This window comes from Salmo salar, unplaced genomic scaffold (assembly GCF_965601325.2).
Source record: "Salmo salar unplaced genomic scaffold, fSalSal1 ptg000648l, whole genome shotgun sequence".
Taxonomy (NCBI): Eukaryota; Metazoa; Chordata; class Actinopteri; order Salmoniformes; family Salmonidae; genus Salmo; species Salmo salar.
In genome coordinates, this window is record NW_027675452.1 from 741,729 (window position 1) to 764,000 (window position 22,272).

The 22,272-nt window shown below is 44.7% G+C and overlaps 1 protein-coding gene across 1 annotated transcript in view; it reads left to right on the forward strand.

Moving 5' to 3' along the window:
* Nucleotides 1–22,272, forward strand: part of LOC106592988 (EH domain-binding protein 1) — a 217,570-nt gene that overhangs the window by 161,121 nt on the left and 34,177 nt on the right. Inside the window, exons 12-13 of the mRNA XM_082972330.1 lie at nt 21,597–21,775; nt 22,190–22,238. Coding sequence (XP_082828456.1) covers nt 21,597–21,775; nt 22,190–22,238 — 228 coding nt within the window. The remainder of the gene's footprint in view (nt 1–21,596; nt 21,776–22,189; nt 22,239–22,272) is intronic.

A 22,272-nucleotide genomic window follows, 5' to 3' on the forward strand; every position in this document is an offset into this window, starting at 1 on the left:
GTTAATGTGTGGTATTTCCACACTCTCCTCTACCTCTGTGTTAATTAATGTGTGGTATTTCCACACTCTCCTCTACCACTGTGTTAATGTGTGGTATTTCCACACTCTCCTCTACCACTGTGTTAATGTGTGGTATTTCCACACTCTCCTCTACCTCTGTGTTAATGTGTGGTATTTCCACACTCTCCTCTACCTCTGTGTTAATGTGTGGTATTTCCACACTCTCCTCTACCTCTGTGTTAATGTGTGGTATTTCCACACTCTCCTCTACCTCTGTGTTAATGTGTGGTATTTCCACACTCTCCTCTACCTCTGTGTTAATGTGTGGTATTTCCACACTCTCCTCTACCTCTGTGTTAATGTGTGGTATTTCCACACTCTCCTCTACCTCTGTGTTAATTAATGTGTGGTATTTCCACACTCTCCTCTACCTCTGTGTTAATTAATGTGTGGTATTTCCACACTCTCCTCTACCTCTGTGTTAATGTGTGGTATTTCCACACTCTCCTCTACCACTGTGTTAATGTGTGGTATTTCCACACTCTCCTCTACCTCTGTGTTAATGTGTGGTATTTCCACACTCTCCTCTACCTCTGTGTTAATTAATGTGTGGTATTTCCACACTCTCCTCTACCTCTGTGTTAATTAATGTGTGGTATTTCCACACTCTCCTCTACCTCTGTGTTAATGTGTGGTATTTCCACACTCTCCTCTACCACTGTGTTAATGTGTGGTATTTCCACACTCTCCTCTACCTCTGTGTTAATGTGTGGTATTTCCACACTCTCCTCTACCTCTGTGTTAATGTGTGGTATTTCCACACTCTCCTCTACCTCTGTGTTAATTAATGTGTGGTATTTCCACACTCTCCTCTACCTCTGTGTTAATGTGTGGTATTTCCACTCTCTCCTCTACCTCTGTGTTAATTAATGTGTGGTATTTCCACACTCTCCTCTACCTCTGTGTTAATTAATGTGTGGTATTTCCCACCCCCACCCGGGGGGTCCCCTCCCTCTACCTCTGTGTTAATGTGTGGTATTTCCACACTCTCCTCTACCTCTGTGTTAATGTGTGGTATTTCCACACTCTCCTCTACCTCTGTGTTAATTAATGTGTGGTATTTCCACACTCTCCTCTACCTCTGTGTTAATTAATGTGTGGTATTTCCACACTCTCCTCTACCTCTGTGTTAATTAATGTGTGGTATTTCCACACTCTCCTCTACCTCTGTGTTAATGTGTGGTATTTCCACACTCGCCTCTACCTCTGTGTTAATGTGTGGTATTTCCACACTCTCCTCTGCCTCTGTGTTAATTAATGTGTGGTATTTCCACACTCTCCTCTACCTCTGTGTTAATGTGTGGTATTTCCACACTCTCCTCTACCTCTGTGTTAATGTGTGGTATTTCCACACTCTCCTCTACCTCTGTGTTAATGTGTGGTATTTCCACACTCTCCTCTACCTCTGTGTTAATGTGTGGTATTTCCACACTCTCCTCTACCTCTGTGTTAATTAATGTGTGGTATTTCCACACTCTCCTCTACCACTGTGTTAATGTGTGGTATTTCCACACTCTCCTCTACCTCTGTGTTAATTAATGTGTGGTATTTCCACACTCTCCTCTACCTCTGTGTTAATTAATGTGTGGTATTTCCACACTCTCCTCTACCACTGTGTTAATTAATGTGTGGTATTTCCACACTCTCCTCTACCTCTGTGTTAATTAATGTGTGGTATTTCCACACTCTCCTCTACCTCTGTGTTAATGTGTGGTATTTCCACACTCTCCTCTACCTCTGTGTTAATGTGTGGTATTTCCACACTCTCCTCTACCTCTGTGTTAATTAATGTGTGGTATTTCCACACTCTCCTCTACCTCTGTTAATTAATGTGTGGTATTTCCACACTCTCCGCTGCCTCTCCACTTCCTGTGTTTTCTCTTCCTACTTCCATTGTTCTCTTTAACCTCTATATCTCCATTTACATAATTGAACTTGTGTGTGTTTGAAGAGAGGAGACACTAGGCTGGACACGGAATAAGAGACAGATTAGAGGAGGGGTTCTGTTACTGTGTGTGTGTGTGTGTTACTGTGTGTGTTACTGTGTGTGTGTTACTGTGTGTTTGATGTATTCTACCTGAGGGACTCTAAGTTTTGTAAAGAGCAGAAGATTCACCTCCTCCAATCTGACAGTCTTGGACTCCCATATGAAGACATGAAAGTTAGATTGGAGACGATGAGGCTCTTTTCTCTCTGCAGACTTGTGGGTTTTTCGTTCCTTTGAGCTCAGTTAAGTTTCCATTCATGCGTTTTGCGCCTGAGAGATGCAGAAGCAGCGCTTAAAGTATTTGACTTGTGTGTTTTATGAGAGAAAGTGAAGGACCAGTTCACATGCATATTAAATAGATATCCAGGATTGAATTCGGTCTATATAAATATTTATCAACTGGGCGGGTCGAGCCTTTGAATGCTGATTGGCTGAAAGCCGTGGTTTATCAGACCATATACCACGGGTATTTGTATTTATTTTATTTCACCTTTATTTAACCAGGTAGGCAAGTTGAGAACAAGTTCTCATTTACAACTGCGACCTGGCCAAGATAAAGCAAAGCAGTTCGACAACATTAAAAACACAGAGTTACACATGGAGTAAAACAACATACAATCAATGATACAGTAGAAAGAAATAAGACTATATACAATGTGAGCAAATGATGTGAGATAAGGGAGGTAAAGGCAAAAAAGGCCATGGTGGCAGAGTAAATAAAGTATAGCAAGTAAAACACTGGAATGGTAGAATTATAATTTGAAGAAAGTTCAAAGTTCAAATATTAATAATATGGTGCAAAGGAGCAAAATAAATAAAATAAATAAATACAGTAGGGGAAGAGGTAGTAGTTTGGGCTAAATTATAGATGGGCTATGTACAGGTGCAGTGATCTGTGAGCTGCTCTGACAGCTGGTGCTTAAAGCTAGTGAGGGAGATAAGTGTTTCCAGTTTCAGAGATTTTTGTAGTTCGTTCCAGTCATTGGCAGCAGAGAACTGGAAGGAGAGACGACCAAAGGAGGAGTTGGCTTTAGGGGTGACCAGAGAGATATACCTGCTGGAGCGCGTGCTACAGGTGGGTGCTGCTATGGTGACCAGTGAGCGGAGATAAGGGGGGACTTTACCTAGCAGGGTCTTGTAGATGACCTGGAGCCAATGTATTTGGCGACGATTATGAAGCGAAGGCCAGCCAACGAGAGCGTACAGGTCACAGTGGTGGGTAGTATATGGGGCTTTGGTGACAAAACGGATGGCACTGTGATAGACTGCATCCAGCTTGTTGAGTAGGGTATTGGAGGCTATTTTGTAAATGACATCGCCGAAGTCGAGGATTGGTAGGATGGTCAGTTTTGAGGGTATGTTTGGCACCATGAGTGAAGGATGCTTTGTTGCGAAATAGGAAGCCAATTCTAGATTTAATTTTGGATTGGAGATGATTGATGTGAGTCTGGAAGGAGAGTTTACAGTCTAACCAGACACCCAGGTATTTGTAGTTGTCCACAAATTCTAAGTCAGAACCGTCCAGAGTAGTGATGCTGGACGGGCGGCCAGGTGCGGGCAGTGATCGGTTGAAGAGCATGCATTTAGTTTTACTTGTATTTAGGAGCAGTTGGAGACCACATGACAAAATATGTATTTTTACTGCTCTAATTATGAGGGTAACCAGTTTATAATAGCAATAACGCTCGTCGGGGTTTGTGGTATATGGCCAATATACCACAGCTAAGGGCTGTATCCAGACACTCCACGTTGTGATATATGGCCAATATACCACAGCTAAGGGCTGTATCCAGACACTCCACGTTGTGGTATATGGACAATATACCACAGCTAAGGGCTGTATCCAGACACTCCACGTTGTGATATATGGCCAATATACCACAGCTAAGGGCTGTATCCAGACACTCCACGTTGTGATATATGGCCAATATACCACAGCTAAGGGCTGTATCCAGACACTCCGCGTTGTGATATATGGCCAATATACCACAGCTAAGGGCTGTATCCAGACACTCCACGTTGTGATATATGGCCAATATACCACAGCTAAGGGCTGTATCCAGACACTCCACGTTGTGCTTATTGGCCACATACCACACAGGCCTTACTGCAGCACACAGACTGTTGGGAACTCTGTGAAACCCAACCTTCTTAGAAGCTCCCGAGTGGCGCATCGGTCTGAGACACTGCATCTCAGTGGTAGAGGCGTCACTACAGACCCCGGTTCCATTCCAGGCTGTATCACAGCGGTCTGAGACACGGCATCTCAGTGGTAGAGGCGTCACTACAGACCCCGGTTCCATTCCAGGCTGTATCACAGCGGTCTGAGACACGGCATCTCAGTGGTAGAGGCGTCACTACAGACCCCGGTTCCATTCCAGGCTGTATCACAGCGGTCTGAGACACTGCATCTCAGTGGTAGAGGCGTCACTACAGACCCCGGTTCCATTCCAGGCTGTATCACAGCGGTCTGAGACACTGCATCTCAGTGGTAGAGGCGTCACTACAGACCCCGGTTCCATTCCAAGTTGTATCACAGCGGTCTGAGACACTGCATCTCAGTGGTAGAGGCGTCACTACAGACCCCGGTTCCATTCCAGGCTGTATCACAGCGGTCTGAGACACTGCATCTCAGTGGTAGAGGCGTCACTACAGACCCCGGTTCCATTCCAGGCTGTATCACAGTGGTCTGAGACACTGCATCTCAGTGGTAGAGGCGTCACTACAGACCCCGGTTCCATTCCAAGTTGTATCACAGCGGTCTGAGACACTGCATCTCAGTGGTAGAGGCGTCACTACAGACCCCGGTTCCATTCCAAGTTGTATCACAGCGGTCTGAGACACTGCATCTCAGTGGTAGAGGCGTCACTACAGACCCTGGTTCCATTCCAGGCTGTATCACATCCAGCCGTGATTGGGAATCCCATAGGTCCAGCGTCGTCCGGGTTTGGCCGAGGTAGGCCGTCATTGTAAATAAGAATTTGTTCATAACTGACTTGCCCGGTTAAATAAAGGTTAAATAAATGTTTTTAATGTAGTGCCTTCAGCTCCCAGAGTATTTAAACAAGACCTTCGCTTAATCAACTTATTTGATAAATCATAGGACTTCTTAGGGTTCTGAAATGCCACGGTGGGCTACCCTAGCGCTTGTTCAAAGTGTGTGTGCTGAAAAACCCCTGATAGTTTTTTTACAAAACCTTTTAGCCGAGGCGTACACTACACACACACAACTGGACCTGATATGACCCTGGGATGGATCGCCCTTCTGACCCCACTGACCCTCAGATAGTCCTACATGATATATTCTACAGCATTCCTCCTTCTGATCCCACTGACCCTCAGATAGTCCTCATGATATATTCTACGGTATTCCCCCTTCTGATCCTCAGATAGTCCTCATGATATATTCTACAGCATTCCCCCTTCTGACCCTCAGATAGTCCTACATGATATATTCTACAGCATTCCCCCTTCTGACCCTCAGATAGTCCTCATGATATATTCTACGGTATTCCTCGTTCTGACCCTCAGATAGTCCTCATGATATATTCTACGGTATTCCTCGTTCTGACCCTCAGATAGTCCTCATGATATATTCTACAGTATTCCTCCTTCTGACCCTCAGATAGTCCTCATGATATATTCTACAGTATTCCTCCTTCTGATCCTCAGATAGTCCTCATGATATATTCTACAGTATTCCCCCTTCTGACCCTCAGATAGTCCTCATGATATATTCTACAGTATTCCCCCTTCTGATCCTCAGATAGTCCTCATGATATATTCTACATCATTCCTCCTTCTGATCCTCAGATAGTCCTCATGATATATTCTACAGTATTCCTCCTTCTGATCCTCAGATAGTCCTCATGATATATTCTACATCATTCCTCCTTCTGATCCTCAGATAGTCCTCATGATATATTCTACATCATTCCTCCTTCTGATCCTCAGATAGTCCTCATGATATATTCTACAGTATTCCTCCTTCTGATCCTCAGATAGTCCTCATGATATATTCTACAGCATTCCCCCTTCTGACCCTCAGATAGTCCTCATGATATATTCTACAGTATTCCCCCTTCTGACCCTCAGATAGTCCTCATGATATATTCTACAGTATTCCCCCTTCTGATCCTCAGATAGTCCTCATGATATATTCTACATCATTCCTCCTTCTGATCCTCAGATAGTCCTCATGATATATTCTACAGTATTCCTCCTTCTGATCCTCAGATAGTCCTCATGATATATTCTACAGTATTCCTCCTTCTGACCCTCAGATAGTCCTCATGATATATTCTACATCATTCCTCCTTCTGATCCTCAGATAGTCCTACATGATATATTCTACAGTATTCCTCCTTCTGACCCTCAGATAGTCCTCATGATATATTCTACATCATTCCTCCTTCTGATCCTCAGATAGTCCTCATGATATATTCTACATCATTCCTCCTTCTGATCCTCAGATAGTCCTCATGATATATTCTACATCATTCCTCCTTCTGATCCTCAGATAGTCCTCATGATATATTCTACAGTATTCCCCCTTCTGACCCTCAGATAGTCCTCATGATATATTCTACAGTATTCCCCCTTCTGATCCTCAGATAGTCCTCATGATATATTCTACAGTATTCCCCCTTCTGATCCTCAGATAGTCCTCATGATATATTCTACAGTATTCCTCCTTCTGATCCTCAGATAGTCCTCATGATATATTCTACAGTATTCCCCCTTCTGATCCTCAGATAGTCCTCATGATATATTCTACAGTATTCCCCCTTCTGATCCTCAGATAGTCCTCATGATATATTCTACAGTATTCCTCCTTCTGATCCTCAGATAGTCCTCATGATATATTCTACAGTATTCCCCCTTCTGATCCTCAGATAGTCCTCATGATATATTCTACAGTATTCCCCCTTCTGATCCTCAGATAGTCCTCATGATATATTCTACAGTATTCCTCCTTCTGATCCTCAGATAGTCCTCATGATATATTCTACAGTATTCCCCCTTCTGATCCTCAGATAGTCCTCATGATATATTCTACAGTATTCCCCCTTCTGATCCTCAGATAGTCCTCATGATATATTCTACAGTATTCCTCCTTCTGATCCTCAGATAGTCCTCATGATATATTCTACAGTATTCCTCCTTCTGACCCTCAGATAGTCCTCATGATATATTCTACAGTATTCCTCCTTCTGATCCTCAGATAGTCCTACATGATACATGCTATAGCATTCCTGGTGCTTCGACATTATTCTGTTAGATTAGCGTTGCCTTATCCTCTCTCCTCCCTACCCCCTCGGCCGCCCCGCCGGATGTGCTTTGGTTGTTGACACCGAGGCGTCAGAAATAATGGAATCTCTTGTCTGTCGGGTTGTATTTTTGGCCCGACGCTCCACAGCGCTGTAAGGTGTTGTGTGTGTGTGTGTGTGTGTGTGTGTGTGTGTGTGTGTGTGTGTGGTGTGTGTGGTGTGTGTGTGTGTGTGTGTGTGTGTGTGTGTGTGTGTGTGTGTGTGATAGCAGGAGGGGTTTTGTAATGAAGGTTTCCTTTTCATTTTTTTAATATGGGATGTTTGTTGGGTGGAGGCGGAGGTTCTCTCTAATCCTGCCCCCGAGCTCAGAAACATAGATGTGTCAATTCTAGTCCACACACACACTTAGCTTTGGGCGAGACACCATGCCGTTGATAAATCGTGTCTCTCCCCCCACCCATCCTTGTGTCTTTGTGGAGCCAGATATGCTGATTGTTCTGTTATTGACGGTCTGATGTGATGTTTAACTATATGAGTCCATGTATTTACCTTCATCTCACTGGGGTCTAAAAACACAACGTTGGTTAACGTTACATGTTTCAGAGTAGAATGTATTATTATTGATAGAGGTCACTGGTGGTCTCATAGCTATGTGCTTGTACACACACACACACACACACACACACACACACACACACACACACACACACACTGTTCTTTTCCTCTGCAGTGAGTGAATCTTTTTTGTGGTTAAGCCTTTTGTGGTAGTGTGTGTTTTTTTCCAATCGAAGCTGCTCCCCGTCTCTTGCTGTCTAAAGGCCTCTTAGTGTGTGTGTGTGGTGTGTGTGTGTGTGTGTGTGTGTGTGTGTGTGTGTGTCTGCTAGAGTGTGTTGTAGTTTCTTTAATACCACCTGGTCTCTAATCCCAGGTAATTATGGACCTGAAATTACACAGCTACTTTAACATCACTTGAAAGGAGAAAGATGGCCTCAGGAGGAAGCTGACTGCCTGTCTGCCTGATCGTCTGCCTGATCGTCTGCCTGATCGACTGCCTGATCGACTGCCTGTCTGCCTGATCGACTGCCTGTCTGCCTGATCGACTGCCTGTCTGCCTGATCGACTGCCTGTCTGCCTGATCGACTGACTGACTGCCTGTCTGCCTGATCGTCTGCCTGATCGACTGCCTGATCGACTGCCTGTCTGCCTGATCGACTGACTGACTGCCTGTCTGCCTGATCGTCTGCCTGATCGTCTGCCTGATCGACTGCCTGATCGACTGACTGACTGCCTGTCTGCCTGATCGACTGACTGACTGCCTGTCTGCCTGATCGACTGACTGACTGCCTGTCTGCCTGATCGACTGACTGACTGACTGTCTGCCTGATCGACTGACTGACTGACTGTCTGCCTGACTGACTGACTGTCTGATCGACTGACTGACTGTCTGATCGACTGACTGACTGACTGTCTGCCTGATCGACTGACTGACTGACTGTCTGACTGACTGACTGGCTGTCTGACTGTCTGACTGACTGTCTGGCTGTCTGACTGGCTGGCTGTCTGACTGACTGACTGACTGACTGTCTGACTGTCTGACTGACTGTCTGACTGACTGTCTGACTGACTGACTGTCTGACTGACTGTCTGACTGACTGACTGTCTGACTGACTGTCTGACAGAGAGATGTTGGGGGGGCAGGGGGGGGTTGTGTGAATGACTTTAGTTTACATTAATTACACAAACACACACTGCTGATGTTTGAGGAACCACATTCATGGATTTGTTAAAATATTAGAAGGATTACTACGTTGTCATAAACATTAGTCTAGTCAAGTGGACTCCAGCTAATCTCCTTCAAACTATTTTCCCCTCAAATTAATATTTCCACCTAATTTATTAAATGACTTATTGTCACGCTCCCTATCATCTTTCTATGCTTGTTGTTTTCTCTTATATATTCCTGTTCTGAGTGGCCCATCAGGCATTGTTTGGGCCGTCTAAAACGTGTGGTTGTATAGATGTTGGGAAAGGTTAAGGTCCTCTTTAAAGACGAGCCGGAAATGTCAAGTGTCTCCCTGCCCCTCCGGCTCTCCCTGCCTCTCTGCACTGAGAGAAAGAGCCTGAAGGAGATACTAAGGTAACAAGGTGCCATTAGAGTTTCCCTGTAAACTGTTTCATCTTGGCTTCCCTTGACGCTGCAGAACAAGCTTTCACTTCACACAGACACACACACACAAAGTGACACATCAGTCGCACACAAACACATACTGAGACTCCAAGTACAGAAGAAGATGCTATAAACCAATTAGCTAGCGTTAGTGGCCTGTAGCAGCTCTAAACTCCAGTATTCCTCCTCCTGTAGCTGCTCTAAACTCCAGTATTCCTCCTCCTGTAGCTGCTCTAAACTCCAGTATTCTTCCTCCTGTAGCTGCTCTAAACTCCAGTATTCCTCCTCCTGTAGCTGCTCTAAACTCCAGTATTCCTCCTCCTGTAGCTTCTCTAAACTCCAGTATTCCTCCTCCTGTAGCTGCTCTAAACTCCAGTATTCCGCCTCCTGTAGCTGCTCTAAACTCCAGTATTCCTCCTCCTGTAGCTGCTCTAAACGCCAGTATTCATCCTCCTGTAGCTGCTCTAAACTCCAGTATTCATCCTCCTGTAGCTGCTCTAAACGCCAGTATTCATCCTCCTGTAGCTGCTCTAAACTCCAGTATTCATCCTCCTGTAGCTGCTCTAAACTCCAGTATTCCTCCTCCTGTAGCTGCTCTAAACGCCAGTATTCATCCTCCTGTAGCTGCTCTAAACGCCAGTATTCCTCCTCCTGTAGCTGCTCTAAACGGCAGTATTCATCCTCCTGTAGCTGCTCTAAACTCTATGTATTCCTCCTCCTGTAGCTGCTCTAAACGCCAGTATTCCTCCTCCTGTAGCTGCTCTAAACGGCAGTATTCATCCTCCTGTAGCTGCTCTAAACTCCAGTATTCCTCCTCCTGTAGCTGCTCTAAACGCCAGTAGTCATCCTCCTGTAGCTGCTCTAAACGCCAGTATTCATCCTCCTGTAGCTGCTCTAAACGCCAGTATTCCTCCTCCTGTAGCTGCTCTAAACGGCAGTATTCATCCTCCTGTAGCTGCTCTAAACTCTATGTATTCCTCCTCCTGTAGCTGCTCTAAACGCCAGTATTCCTCCTCCTGTAGCTGCTCTAAACGGCAGTATTCATCCTCCTGTAGCTGCTCTAAACTCCAGTATTCCTCCTCCTGTAGCTGCTCTAAACGCCAGTATTCATCCTCCTGTAGCTGCTCTAAACGCCAGTATTCATCCTCCTGTAGCTGCTCTAAACGCCAGTATTCCTCCTCCTGTAGCTTGTTCTCCATCTTCTTTTGAAATGTTTTAAATAGTGTGCCAACATGTTTTGAGCACTTACAGCGGCAAGAACAAGCATGGATTTAATAACTGGTTGACCCTCCTTTGGCAGCAATAACCTCAACCAAACGTTTTCTGTAGTTGTAGATCAGACCTGCACAGCGGTCAGGAGGAATTTTGGACCATTCCTCTTTACAAAACTGTTTCAGTTCAGCAATATTCTTGGGATGTCTGGTGTGAACTGCTCTCTTGAGGTCATGCCACAGCATCTCAATTGGGTTGAGGTCAGGACTCTGACTGGGCCACTCCAGAAGGTGTATTTTCTTCTGTTGAAGCCGTTCTGTTGTTGATTTACTTCTGTGTTTTGGGTTGTTGTCCTGGTGCATCACCCAACTTCTGTTGAGCTTCAATTGGCGGACAGATAGCCTTACATTCTCCTGCAAAATGTCTCGATAAACTTGGGAATTCATTTTTCTGTCGAAGATAGCAAGCTGTCCAGGCCCTGAGGCAGCAAAGCCGCCCCAAACCATGATGCTCCCTCCACCATACTTTACAGTTGGGATGAGGTTTTGATGTTGGTGTGCTGTGCCTTTTTTTTCTCCACACATAGTGTTGTGTGTTCCTTCCAAACAACTCAACTCTAGTTTCATCTGTCCACAGAATATTTTGCCAGTAGCGCTGTGGAACATCCAGGTGCTCTTTTGCAAACTTCAGACGTGCAACAATGTTTTTTTTAGACAGCAGTGGCTTTTTCCGTGGTGTCCTCCCATGAACACCATTGTTGTTTAGTGTTTTATGTGTCGTAGACTTGTCAACAGAGATGTTAGCATGGTCCCGTGTGGCTCAGTTGGTAGAGCATGGTGTTTGCAACGCCAGGGTTGTGGGTTCGATTCCCACGGGGGACCAGTACCGAGAATTTTTTTTGAAATGTATGCATTCACTACTGTAAGTCGCTCTGGATAAGAGCGTCTGCTAAATGACTAAAATGTTTAAAAATGTTCCAGAGATTTCTGTAAGTCTTTAACTGACACTCTAGGATTCTTCTTAACCTCACTGAGCATTCTGCACTGTGCTCTTGCAGTCATCTTTGTAGGACGGCCACTCCTAGGGAGAGTAGCAACAGTACTGAACTTTCTCCATTTATAGACAATTTGTCTAACCGTGGACTGATGAACATCAAGGCTTTTAGAGATACTTTTGTAACCCTTTCCAGCTTTATGCAAGTCAACAATTCTTAATCTTAGGTCTTCTGATATCTTTTTTGTTCGAGGCATGTTTCACATCAGGCAATGCTTCTTGTGAATAAACTTTTTTTTATATTGCAGGGCAACTCTAACCAACATCTCCAATCTCGGCTCATTGATTGGACTCCAGGTTAGCTGACTCCTGACTCCAATTAGCTTTTGGAGAAGTCATTAGCCTAGGTGTTCATATACTTTTTCCAACCTACACTGTGAATGTTTAAATGATGTATTCAATATAGACGAGAAAAATACAATAATTGGTGTGTTATTAGTTTAAGCAGACTGTGTTTGTCTATTGTTGTGACTTAGATGAAGAGCAGATCAAATTTGATGAACAATTTATGCAGAAATCCAGGTAATTCCAAAGGGTTCACATACTTTTTCTTGCGACTGTATACCCCAAACTAATTTTCTCCTGTCTCTCTGTTGTTCCTCTGCAGCAGACAGGGGTCAGGGGTCATACTTAACAATGTCAGATAAAGGTCAAGGTCAAGTTTAGGCATCAGCCAATTGAGTTGTTGACGTCGTGTCACGTGGTAGAACGCTCACTACATTGTAGCTGGTCCCATTAGGTAACATGCCACTCGTTAGCCCTATGCTAACCTCCCCAGGCGGCAGGGATAATTTCCTGTAACAACTTCCTCATCAGCCTATTAATAAATATCTTAAACTTTATCTCCACAAATCAACAAAGCGTTTCATGAAATGGGTCAACTTGTCCACCAGAGGAATTTTGTTAACATCCAAAGTCGAGGTTTACTTTTGTTCCACTTGGTCTGTCACAACTACCAATATGTTGCATGATGGGTCCTTGACTAAGCTACTAGCTACTAAAGGTTGAACAAATTCTAAATGCACGTTTTCTCACATATGACAAGCTGCTGCTTATCCGTTTAACACACATCCATGTGCTTTTACCGAATAAAGGACGTCTGTACAATAGGTACATAGTAGAAAAGAAGTGAAATAGGTGACATTTACCACAATTGACATCACTGCCAAGTGACGTACAGCCTCGCTAAGATGCTTAACTCTGATTCTCTGGGTTACAGGAATCACGGGTTCGAGTCCCCCTCAAGTTAAGCGTTTTTTTGTTAAAGAAAAAACTGTTCACTGCTGGTCCTCAATGCTTGATTCAAATAAGGCATATGTGACAAAGTGGATGAATATATGAATTCATATTAAACGTTGTACATGGAAGTCTAGCCCACATCAGAAATGACGTGGTGTTTTTGGTCGTGCAGTGACGTTATGCTGTACTATTACTCGGTATGTTAGGGCTGTGTAGAATACTAATTCACCGTTTAGTGATCTTTCAAGACATTGATTCAGCTTTGATCTAAACTTTATTAAACAAGCACCATTCATTCGTCATGCATATAAAATGGGCACCTAAGTATGGTGATGATATCATGAAGCCCGGCCGTTCCCATCCCTACTAACCGGAGACTCACACCTAGACGACCCCTAGATCTGTCCTGGGTGGCTGTTCAAAGAGACTGTCTATTTATCCTAACCTTAACTCTGACCCTAACACTTGATTTAGGAAACAATTCATTCAATCTATGTGTATATACACTGGAAGAATTTACACTAGATGCACTAGGAATGATAAACTACACGACCAACAGTATGGGGACACCTGCTCGTCCAACATATCATTCTAAAATCCTGGGCATAAATCTGGAGCTGGTCCTCTCTTTGCTGCTATAACAGCCTCCACTCTTCTGGGAAGGCTTTCCACTAGATGTGGGAACATTGCTGCAGGGACTTGCTTCCATTCAGCCACCCAGATTCGTCCATCCATGGGACAGCCAGATGGTGAAGCGTGGTTCATCACTCCAGAGAACACGTTTCCACTGCTCCAGAGTTCAATGGCGGCGAGCTTTACACCACTCCAGCCGACGCTTGGCATTGCACATGGTGATCTTAGGCTTGTGTGCGGCTGCTCTGCCATGGAAACCCATTTCATGAAGCTCCCGACGAACAGGCAGTTTAGAACTCAGTAGTGAGTGTTGCAACTGTGCGTTTCAGCAGTCGGTGGGTCCGTTCTGTGAGCTTGTGTGGCCTTCCTCTTTGCTATTGAGCCGTTGTTTCTCCGAGACATTTCCACTTCACAATAACAGCACCTACAGTCGACCGGGGAAGTTCTAGCAGGGCAGAAATTTGACGAAATGACATGTTGGAAAGGTGGCATCCAATAACGGTGCCACGTTGACAGTCACTGAGCTCTTCAGTAAGGCCATTCTACTGCTAATGTTTGTCTATGGAGATTGCATGGTTGTGTGCTCTATTTCATACACCTGTCAGCAACGGGTGTGGCTGAAATAGCCAAATCCACTCATTTGAAGGGGTGTCCACATACTTTTGTATATATAGTGTATGTGAATGGTGTGTATAGACAATATGGACAGTATAGGAATAGAAAAGGTGTGAATAGCAGTAGTTGTATAGGATGAATCTTGACTAGAATTAAGCAATAAGGCCAGAGGGGGTGTGGTATATGGCCGATATACCACGGATAAGGGCTGTTCTTTTGTACGATTACAGCCCTTATCCGTGGTATATTGGCCATATATCACAAACCCCAGAGGTGCCTTATTGCTATTATAAACTGGTTACCAACGTAATTGGAGCAGTAAAAATAAATGTTTTGTCATACTGGCTTGCTTCTGAAGCTAAGCAGGGTTGGTCCTGGTCAGTCCCTGGATGGGAGACCAGATGCTGCTGGAAGTGGTGTTGGAGGGCCAGTAGGAGGCACTCTTTCCTCTGGTCTAAAAAATACTGCCCTGTGTAGGGTGCCGTCTTTCGGATGGGACGTTAAACGGGTGTCCTGACTCTCTGAGGTCATTAAAGATCCCATTGCACTTATCGTAAGAGTAGGGGTGTTAACCCCGGTGGCCTGGCTAAATTCCCAATCTGGCCCTCAAACCATCACGGCCACCTAATCATCCCCAGCTTACAATTGGCTCATTCATCCCCCTCCTATCCCCTGAAACTATTCCCCAGGTCGTTGCTGTAAATAAGAATGTGTTCTCAGTCAACTTACCTGGTAAAATAACGGTAAAGTTTTTATTTCTTTTAAGTAAAAATACCTGTGGTAATACGGTCTGATATACCATTGCTGTCAGCTAATCGGCATTCAGGGCTCGAACCACCCAGTTTATAATACAGTACAGTCGTGGCAAAAAGTTTTGAGAATGACACAAATATTAATTTTCACAAAGTCTTGCTGCCTCAGTTTGTATGATGGCAGTTTGCATATACTCCAGAATGTTATGAAGAGTGATCAGATGAATTGCAATTAATTGCAAAGTTCCTCTTTGCCATCCCAAAAAAAAACATTTCCACTGCATTTCAGCCCTGCCACAAAAGGACCAGCTGACATCATGTCAGTGATTCTCTCGTTAATATAGGTGTGAGTGTTGACGAGGACAAGGCTGGAGATCACTCTGTCATGCTGATTGAGTTCGAATAACAGACTGGAAGCTTCAAAAGGAGGGTGGTGCTTGGAATCATTGTTCTTCCTCTGTCAACCATGGTTACCTGCAAGGAAACACGTGCCGTCATCATTGCTTTGCACAAAAAGGGCTTCACAGGCAAGGATATTGCTGCCAGTAAGATTGCACCTAAATCAACCATTTATCGGATCATCAAGAACTTCAAGGAGAGCGGTTTAATTGTTGTGAAGAAGGCTTCAGGGTGCCCAAGAAAGTCCAGCAAGCGCCAGGACCGTCTCCTAAAGTTGATTCAGCTGCGGGATCGGGGCACCACCAGTCCAGAGCTTGTTCAGGAATGGCCCAGGCAGGTGTGCGTGCATCTGCACGCACAGTGAGGCAAAGACTTTTGGAGGATGGCCTGGTGTCAAGAAGGGCAGCAGAGAAGCCACTTCTCTCCAGGAAAAACATCAGGGACAGACTGATATTCTGCAAAAGGTACAGGGATTGGACTGCTGAGGACTTCGGGTAAAGTCATTTTCTCTGATGAATCCCCTTTCCGATTTTTTGGGGCATCCGGAAAAAAAGCTTGTCTGGAGAAAACAAGGTGAGCGCTACCATCAGTCCTGTGTCATGCCAACAGTAAAGCATCCTGAGACCATTCATGTGTGGGGTTGCTTCTCAGCCAAGGGAGTGGGCTCACTCACAATTTGGCCTAAGAACACAGCCATGAATAAAGAATGGTACCAACACATCCTCCGAGAGCAACTTCTCCCAACCATCCAGGAACAGTTTGGTGACGAGCAATGCCTTTTCCAGCATGATGGAGCACCTTGCCATAAGGCAAAAGTGATAATTAAGTGGCTCGGGGAACAAAACATCGATATTTTGGGTCCGTGGCCAGGAAACTCCCCAGACCTTAATCCCATTGAGAACTTGTGGTCAATCCTCAAGAGGCGGGTGGACAAACAAAAACCCACAAATTCTGACAAACTCCAAGCATTGATTATGCAAGAATGGGCTGCCATCAGTCAGGATGTGGCCCAGAAGTTAATTGACAGCATGCCAGGGCGTATTGCAGAGGTCTTGAAAAAGCAGGGTAAACACTGCAAGTATTGACTCTTTGCATCAACTTTATGTAATTGTCAATAAAAGCCTTTGACACATATGAAATGCTTGTAATTATACTTCAGTATTCCATAGTAACATCTGATAAAAATATCTAAAGACACTGAAGCAGCAGACTTTGTGGAAATGAATATTTGTGTCATTCTCAACTTTTGGCCACGACTGTACATACAGTGCCTTCAGAAAGTATTCACACCCCTTGACTTTTTCCAAATGTTGTTGTTTTCCAGCCTGAATTTCAAATGGATTAAATGTAGATGTTTTTTGACTGGCCTAAACACAATAAACAATAAAGTGGAATTATTGAATATCCCTTTGAGCATGGTGAAGTTATTCATTACATTTTGGATGGTGTATCAATACACCCAGTCACTGCAAAGATACAGGATCAGTTGCCGGAGAGGAAGGAAACCGCTCAGCGATTTCGCCATGAGGCCAATGGTGACTTTAAAACAGTTACAGAGTTTAATGGCTGTGATAGGAGAGAACTGAGGATGGATCAACAACATTGTAGTTACTCCACAATACTAACCTAATTGACAGAGTGCTTACCAAGAAGACAGTGAATGTTCCTGAGTGGCCGAGTTACAGTTTTGACTTAAATCTACTTGAACATCTATGTCAAGACCTGAAAATAGTTGTGTAGCAATGATCAACAACCAACTTGACAGAGTTTAAAGAATTTTGAGAAGAATAATGGGCAAATGTTGCACAATCCAGGTGTAGAAAGCTCTTAGAGACTTACCCAGAAAGACTCACAGCTGTATTCACTGCCAAAGGTGATTCTAACATTTATTGACTCAGAGGTGTGAATACATATGTGAATGAGATATTTCTGTATTTCATTTTCAATAAATTTGCAAACATTTCTAATAAGTTTTTTTCTTTGTCATTATGGGGTACTGTGATGTCATGGGGTACTGTGATGCCATTATGGGGTACTGTGTGTAGATGGATGAGAAGAGCATCTATTTAACCCATGTTGAATTCAGGTTGTAACACGACAAAATGGGTAATAAGTCAAGGGGTATGAATACTTTCTGAAGGCACTTTTGAACTGGGTAAAACAGTATCTCAACATTGTTAAAGTGACCAGGGGGATACCTAGTCAGTTGTACAACTGAAGGCCTTCAATACTTCCCAGTGTTCAAAGACGAAATACTAAAACTAAAATATAAACTAAAATATAAACACAACATGTAAAGTGTTGGTATCATGTTTCATGAGCTGAAATAAAATATCCCAGACATGTTTAAGACGCACAAAAAGCTTATTTCTCTCAAACTTTGTACACTAATTTGTTTACATCCCTGTTAGTGAGCATATCTCCTTTGCCAAGATAATCCATCCACCTTACAGGTGTGGCATATCAAGAAGCTGATTAAACAGCATGATCATTACACAGGTGCATTACACAGAAAACACTGGAGAACCCCCTAACCCTCTGGCCATGCTGGAGAACCCCCTAACCCTCTGGCCATGCTGAAGAACCCCCTAACCCTCTGGCCATGCTGAAGAACCCCCTAACCCTCTGGCCATGCTGGAGAACACTGAAGAACCCCCTAAACCTCTGGCCATGCTGAAGAACCCCCTAACCCTCTGGCCATGCTGAAGAACCCCCTAACCCTCTGGCCATGCTGAAGAACCCCCTAACCCTCTGGCCATGCTGAATAACCCCCTAACCCTCTGGCCATGCTGAAGAACCCCCTAACCCTCTGGCCATGCTGAAGAACCCCCTAACCCTCTGGCCATGCTGAAGAACCCCCTAACCCTCTGGCCATGCTGGAGAACCCCCTAACCCTCTGGCCATGCTGAAGAACCCCCTAACCCTCTGGCCATGCTGGAGAACCCCCTAATCCTCTGGCCATGCTGAAGGACCTTCTAACCCTCTGGCCATGCTGGAGAACCCCCTAACCCTCTGGCCATGCTGAAGAACCCCCTAACCCTCTGGCCATGCTGAAGAACCCCCTAACCCTCTGGCCATGCTGGAGAACACTGAAGAACCCCCTAACCCTCTGGCCATGCTGAAGAACCCCCTAATCCTCTGGCCATGCTGGAGAACCCCCTAATCCTCTGGCCATGCTGAAGAACCCCCTAACCCTCTGGCCATGCTGGAAAACACTGAAGAACCCTCTAACCCTCTGGCCATGCTGAAGAACCCCCTAACCCTCTGGCCATGCTGAAGAACCCCCTAATCCTCTGGCCATGCTGAAGAACCCCCTAACCCTCTGGCCATGCTGAAGAACCCCCTAACCCTCTGGCCATGCTGAAGAACCCCCTAACCCTCTGGCCATGCTGAAGAACCCTCTGACCATGCTGAAGAACCCCCTAACCCTCTGGCCATGCTGGAGAACACTGAAGAACCCTCTAACCCTCTGGCCATGCTGAAGAACCCCCTAACCCTCTGGCCATGCTGAAGAACCCCCTAACCCTCTGGCCATGCTGAAGAACCCCCTAACCCTCTGGCCATGCTGAATAACCCCCTAACCCTCTGGCCATGCTGAAGGACCCCCTAACCCTCTGGCCATGCTGAAGAACCCCCTAACCCTCTGGCCATGCCGAAGAACCCCCTAACCCTCTGGCCATGCTGAAGAACCCCCTAACCCTCTGGCCATGCTGAAGAACCCCCTAACCCTCTGGCCATGCTGGAGAACCCCCTAACCCTCTGGCCATACTGAAGGACCCCCTAACCCTCTGGCCATGCTGAAGGACCCCCTAACCCTCTGGCCATGCTGGGAAACACTGAAGTCTTCTTAGGGATAGGCGTCCCGCTTAGCGGGGCAACTTCCGGTGAAACTGGAGGGCGCGCAATTCAAATAATAATCATTAAAATTATGGATATTAAACACTTAGGTACATACAAGTGTATTATATCTGTTGAAAGCCTAAATTCTTGTTAATCTAACTGCACTGTCCGATTTACAGTAGCTATTACAGCGAAAACATGCCATGCGATTGTTTGAGGACGGTGCCCCATATCAAAATATTTTTCCACCGGCACAGGTTTCATAAATTCACAAAGAGCGATTAAATATTCACTTCCTTTTTGAAAATCTTCCTCTGATTTGTCATCCAAAGGGTCACAGCTATAACATGTAGTGTCGTTTTGTTAGATAAAATCCTTCTTTATATCCCAAAAAGTCAGTTTAGTTGGCGCCATCGATTTGAGTAATCCACTCGTTCAACATGCAGAGAAAGGAATCCGAAAATCTTCCCCTAAACTTTGTTTCAACGAGTCAAAATATGTTTCTATTTACTCCTCAGATACCCTAAAATGTAATCAAACTATAATATTTCTTACAGAAAGAAGTATTTTCAATAGGAAACCGATTTTAGCAGGTGTCTTGTCTTCATGGCGCACGCAAACACGAATTTCCAAGACTGTGTCCCTGTATTAAAACTGATATTTCTTATTCGTTTTGGAAGTTACAAGCCTGGAACCTTGAACATAGACTGCTGACACCCTGTGGAAGCCATAGGAATTGCATCCTGGGAGCTAGAATTGAGTATGCCCTTATACTTGCCATTGTAAGGACATTGTCTCTCTCTCAAAAGAAATCTGGTTGGTTTTTCTCTGGATTTTCTCCTACCATATCTATTGTGTTATTGTCTCCTACATTATTTTAACATTTTTACAAACTTCAAAGTGTTTTCTTTCCAATGGTACCAATTATATGCATATCCTGACATGCCCAAAGCATATCCTTTGGACACGTCATTCAGGTGGAAATTGTGAAAAAGGGGCCTAGCCCTAAGAAGTTTTTAATTTAGGAGACGTTTAGTTCTCATTTAGTGTGTTTCTCTCTCTCTCTCCATCTCTCCCCCTCCCCCTTCCTTCCTTCCTCTCCCCTCTCGCGGCCTAAGGCCTTCTTTGTGTCTGTTTATACAGAGCTCTCATAATCACCTAACTTCTCCCTTGTCAGTCATCTCAAATCCCCTCCCCTTCTTCCCTTTCTCCTCCATCTCGTCCTCCACCCCTTTCTCTCTCTCTCTCTCTCTCTCTCTTCCTCCACATCTCTCTCGCTCTAGCAATATCCCAGGCTGGCCAATAGAGGGGGTAGTTCAGCCACTGCAGCCATATGAAGGCCTGTTTCTGTCCAGATGGACTGCTACCACTGTCAGCCACCATAGATAGACATCTCACTAGGAACTTAAAGGGATAGTGCCAGCATGCTAGCTGTTCCTGTAGACTTCCAGTCATTCCGCTAATGCTAGTTAGCAATGGCTCCAGAAACGACATTCAACTTCCTTCAAACTGCACACAAAGACATAAAAATGAAATCCATGAGTCAGTCTGACTGGTTTAGTAGAAAAACAGGTCTTTGAAAAAATGTTGCATCAGAAGATACCAGCTTTATCTGATCAAGGTTCTATCGACTCTAGTGTCTTAGTGCTAGGCGAGAGCAAAAGCCTGCACTGCCCTGTATCTCCCCAGGACCAGGGTTAGTGAACACTGATTATATACCAGTGTCATTTGTGTCCGTGTTTTGTTTGGGTGAATACTCAGAGCCAAATGAACATGACTGATATAACAACCCCCCCAGCCATTCATAACAAGTTAGACCAGTTAGAGCTCCATTGGTTCTGGTGAGACAGACAGATGGGAGTGGATTTGTTGGGATTTGGCGTCTGGGCTACGGGACCCTCCCATTGGTTAAGCCGGGTTCCGATAAGACTTCAAAGGGCGGAGCTAATTAATAAAATGTTTACATTATCCACGCTCATACACAGCTTTGAGTCTGACCCCTCATTACTCTCTGTGTGTGTGTGTGTGTGTGTGTGTGTGTGTGTGTGTGTGTGTGTGTGTGTGTGTGTGTGTGTGTGTGTGTGTGTGTGTGTGTGTGTGTGTGTGTGTGTGTGTCAGTGTGCCCATCCAGCCCCCTAATTTAAAAAAAACGAATTGGATAAGATAAATGAGACATTGTGAACTTTGTTGTTGAACATTGTTGGCATGAAAGAAACAATTCAATGTCATATAAGAATTAGGACACACTATAAATCAATGTCAAAAGTGAAGAACAAAATGCTAACTATGACTCCCTCTTCCTGCTATTGTTCTCTCTCTCTATCCCTCTCTATCCCTCTCACTCTCTATCCATCTCCCTCTCTCTACAGCCCAGTCCTATCCCGAGCCCAGTGCTTGGTGGGAAGCCCAACGCTAGCCAATCCCTGCTGGCCTGGTGCCGTGAGGTCACAAAGAATTACCGCGGAGTCAAGATTACCAACTTCACCACATCCTGGAGGAACGGCCTGGCATTCTGCGCCCTTCTCCATCACTTCAGACCTGATTACATGTGAGTTATACACACACACACTCCTACACTCAAGAGTCCATATGGGAAACCTAATGATCTATCTAGAGAAGAGAGCACAAGATAAAGCATCAAAGCTGTGTGTGTGTGTGTCTGTGTGTGTGTGTGTGATTGTTGTGTTATTCTAGTATTTTCCACTCTATTAGTTTAGCTGATTGAGCTGCTGTGAAATTGCATGTTACAGTTCTAATGCCATTACATGTGGCGCATATCTAATCTCTTTCTCTCTCTCTCTCTCTCTCTCTCTCTCTCTCTCTCTCCTCCGTTCTCGCTCTCTCTGACCTCTCTGTTCTCTCTCTCTCTCTCTCTCTCTCTCTCTCTCTCTCTCCTCTGTTCTCGCTCTCTCTCTGACCTCTCTGTTCTCTCTCTCTCTGACCTCTCCTCTGTTCTCTCCAGAGACTACAAGGCCCTCAATCCTCAGGATATTAAGGAAAACAACAAAAAGGTAAGTGTCTGCTGCCCTCTGTGCCACACACAAA